We start from the raw sequence: 4,386 nt of genomic DNA, 5'->3' as shown, positions 1-4,386 counted from the left end.
GCCGCTCACTCTAGCCCACCGGCCTCCGCTCACTCAAGCCCGCCGGCTTCCCCTCACTCTAGCCCGCCCGCCTCTGCTCACTCAAGCCCGCCGTGTGTGACGCTGTGTGTTTCGTTGTGAAAGCGAAACTACTTTGTTTGGCCTTCCAAAAGAGGACACGACTAGAAATCAGTGGTTAAGTTGAATTTACAACACTGTTCCAGAACACTTCAACCCAAATATTCAGATGTGTGCAGCACATTTTATGGAGGACTGTTTCCTGGGAGAGTAGACTACAATGCCGGCTGTTCTGACTCACAGACTGTAAGTAAGTTTTCATATTTAAAGAATTTGCCACTGACGATTCAAACGCGAGTTTTGGGTAGTGTAGAGTAGCGCTTGTTGTTTGTCATTTCTCCGATCACAAATGCAGACATGGTTTTATGTTTCCATGGCGCAATGCAACGCAACGTGTAAAAAGACAGTATAAGTCATTATAATCCGTAATTCGGCCAATCACAACGCACTGGATAGTTGACCAATCACAACACACCTCGCTTTTCAGACCGATGAGCTTTGTAATAATGTACGCATTTCAGAAAGGCGGGGCATAGAGGAGAAACAATAATGTACAGTATGTGGAAAATAATGTGTTTTTTTTACCTTAAACGGCATAAAGACATTTCATTTAACCAAATAACAAAATAATGTTCTTTTTAACAACATCATATGACCCCTTTTAAGCTTTTAAACCTTAGTTTTAACTTTTTATATTTTTTATACTAAACGTATAATGTTTTGTAGTATATTTTAAACATTTTATACTTAAAGGGTTAGTTCACCCAAAAATGAAAATTAGCCTGTGTTTTACCCTCGAGGCATCCTAGGTGTATAAGACTTCCTTCTTTCAGACGAATCCAATCGGAGTTATATTAAAAATTGTCCTGGCTCCTCCAAGCGTTACCATATTAAATGTTTACACTTGATTATAACAAATTTGTAAAAATGCTATGCCATCTTTTTTGTTTCATATTTAATTTTAAGCTTTTATCGTTTTTTTTTTTAAATGTATGATATAACTTATATAACATAAAATGTAAAATAATAATGATATAGCATATTTTTTACTTTCTATAGTTTTTTTAATTAATTTTTTTTATGAAATCTTTGTTAATTTTTTATACATTATTTAATACTTTTTAAAAACATTTTCTATACTATAGCTTGTATAATGTTTTATAGTGTATAGTAAACTTTTGTGTACTAATTATTGTATTTGTAAAATAATGCGTATTTATTAGTTTTGGACAGATAGAAACATTGATACACACATTTTCAGCTGATTTAATCTTTTTTTTTTTTTTTTGTACAGCACATAGTGTATAGTGTGTGTGTGTGTATAGTGTGTGTGTGTGTGTGTGTTTGTGTGTGTGTGTATATATATCTATATATATATATAATTCATTATTTATTATTTAGTCATTTAGCAGATGCTTTTATCCATACATATAAAGGCGGCCATCCGTCTGCACTGTCCCGCGGGCCACAGATCTGCGCTAACAGGCCGTTTGATGCAGCGATGCAAGGCTGGGCTTTATAGAGACATCCGTCACGCATCAGTCACACACAATACAACGTTTACACACATACTTACAGCGGATCTGATGGAATCCAACGCCACTGTCACACACACACACACACCACCACCACCACTCCATCACATCTTACACAATACTTCCAAACAGCAAGATGAGATTAAACAGAAACTCTAACGTTTCTGAGGACTCCAGTAATGCAGTTCGTTTGAGGTGCTGTTTAATTGGCAGCTGGGCCGTGGAGGATTATGGGTATTTCTGGGGTGATGGAGGGACGTCCATCTGCAGTCGCAGACGAACATGAACATGAACACACTGTGTCCAGTGGAAAACTCATGCAGGATCTCCGCTTTACCCTCGACCGAGGAGTTCAGTGACACTCGTGCAATGATAGGATTCCTTTTATGTTGCTGATTGTTATTTTTTATTCATTTAGAAAGAATGTGAGAAAAACGTTTACATTTATGTGCTTGACAGACACTTTTATTCAAAGTAACTTACATTGCATTCAAGCTGTGCATTTTGTTATGTTCATGCATTTGTTAGGAATCAAACCTCTTTACTGTTCGATATACAGGAATTATTTTATTTGTTGTTTGATTTTAAGCTATAGAACAGAATCACAGTGGTGATATATTTATTTCACTGCACAAAATGATGTAAAGCGGCACACAGGGCCATCTGGAGGACTCTTGAGAGATGATTCACGTGAATCGGTGAGTCTTTCCAGCATTAGATAGAGGAACATTCAGGAGAACATGTTGACATTCTCAGTTATTTCTGCTTTAAGGACACGAGCGGATAAAAACAGCAATTTGACATTTTGTCAAACTCAGGGGGGAAAGAAAAAGAAAAATACAGTTTGAAAACTGTCACACAGTTAAAAATGTATTTTTTTTACTCAGATTTTATCTTGTTTTCCAGTACAAATATGTAAACATGAAATCAAGATACATTGACTGGAGATGCACGGTGACTTAAGTCTTGTTTTCTGAGAAATGCATCAAAAATAAGTGAGTTTTCTGTTTGCCTTTTGAATTAGTTTTAAATTTTTCTGGCCCTGTTGGCAGATATTTGTTCTTGTTTTAAGCATAAACTCACCTCCTTTTAATGCAGTTTCCAGAAAACAGTATTAACATCTTAAAGCAGTAGAAATGTAGCACTGCATCAGTGTCTCAGCAATGGATGCTCTGCAGTGAATGGGTGCCATCAGAATGAGAGTCCAAACAGCTGATAAAAACATCACAATAATCCACAAGTAATCCACAGCACTCCAGTCCATCAGTTAACATCTGGAGAAGACAAAAGCTGAAACAAATCCAGCATTAAGAGGTTTTTAACTCAAATACCATAGAGTCCATAATCCATAATAACGCTTCCTCCAGTGAAAAAGTGTTCTGGTCTGAATCAGGAGAGAAATCTGCACAGATCAAGCACCGTTTAAACAGCTCTAAACACATATGTGGCTGGATTTTGATGTGAGAGACAACAGGAGATGCACTTTTTCACTGGAGGAAGAGTTATTATGGATTATGTATGGATTAAACGGCTGATTTTTTTGCTGTAATTCCGCTGTTATTCACGTTAAATGTTCTGTCTGTTCTCTCAGAGCCGCCGGTTCCCATTGCTCCTCCTCAGCTCATGGCGGTCGGGGCCACATATCTCTGGATCCAGCTCAATGCGAACTCCATCAACGGAGACGGGCCCATCATCAACCGCGAGGTGGAGTACCGCACCGTCTCCGGCACCATGTACGACCTGCAGCCCGTCGATAAAACCTCGCACAAGATCGGCCATCTGGACCCCGACACGGAGTACGAGATCAGCGTGCTGCTGACGCGGCCCCTGGAGGGAGGAACCGGGGCCCCGGGGCCGCCGCTGAGAGCCCGCACCAAATGCGCAGGTAACCGCGACCGCCTGATAAATGCTGTCATATAACAGAGGAATATTAAATTACTCTCCCTCATGTCATTTCAAACCTGTACGAGTTTCTTTCTTCTGTGGGGCATCAAAGAAGATATTTTGAAAAATATTGGGAGCTGAACATTTTCAGTTCCAATTGTATTTTTGTTTGTATAATGAAAGTCAATAGGAACCAAGAAACCAAGGAACCATCCATCCATCCATCCATCTATCTATCTATCTATCTATCTATCTATCTATCTATCTATCTATCTATCTATCTATCTATCTATCTATCTATCTATCTATCTATCTATCTATCTATCTATCTATCTATCTATCTATCTATCTATCTATCTATCTATCTATCTATCTATCTATCTATCTATCTATCTATCTATCTATCTATCTATCTATCTATCTATCTATCTATCTATCTATCTATCTATCTATCTATCTATCTATCTATCTATCTATCTATCTATCTATCTATCTATCTATCTATCTATCTATCTATCTATCTATCTATCTATCTATCTATCTATCTATCTATCTATCTATCTATCTATCTATCTATCTATCTATCTATCTATCTATCTATCTATCTATCTATCTATCTATCTATCTATCTATCTATCTATCTATCTATCTATCTATCTATCTATCTATCTATCTATCTATCTATCTATCTATCTATCTATCTATCTATCTATCTATCTATCTATCTATCTATCTATCTATCCATCTATCCATCTATCCATCTATCCAGCTATCTATCTATCCAGCTATCCATCCATCCATCCATCTATCCATCTATCCATCTATCTATCTATCCAGCTATCCATCCATCCATCCATCTATCCATCTATCCATCTATCTATCCATCCATCCATCCATCCATCCATCCATC

At 37.4% G+C, this 4,386-nt stretch overlaps 1 protein-coding gene across 1 annotated transcript in view; it reads left to right on the top strand.

Annotated features, from left to right (window-relative positions):
• Positions 1–3,183: 3,183 nt before the first annotated feature.
• The window catches only part of LOC107701376 (receptor-type tyrosine-protein phosphatase mu-like), a gene marked incomplete at its 5' end in the record, with an annotated part of 59,192 nt that continues 57,989 nt past the window's right edge, over positions 3,184–4,386 (top strand). Inside the window, one exon of the mRNA XM_016503374.1 lies at positions 3,184–3,477. Coding sequence (XP_016358860.1) covers positions 3,184–3,477 — 294 coding nt within the window. The remainder of the gene's footprint in view (positions 3,478–4,386) is intronic.

The sequence above is a fragment of the Sinocyclocheilus anshuiensis genome, unplaced genomic scaffold (assembly GCF_001515605.1).
Source record: "Sinocyclocheilus anshuiensis isolate Anshui unplaced genomic scaffold, SAMN03320099.WGS_v1.1 scaffold2112, whole genome shotgun sequence".
NCBI classification, from domain to species: Eukaryota; Metazoa; Chordata; class Actinopteri; order Cypriniformes; family Cyprinidae; genus Sinocyclocheilus; species Sinocyclocheilus anshuiensis.
Note: the sequence above shows the minus strand (reverse complement) of the source record. Positions and strands in the feature narration are given on the sequence as shown.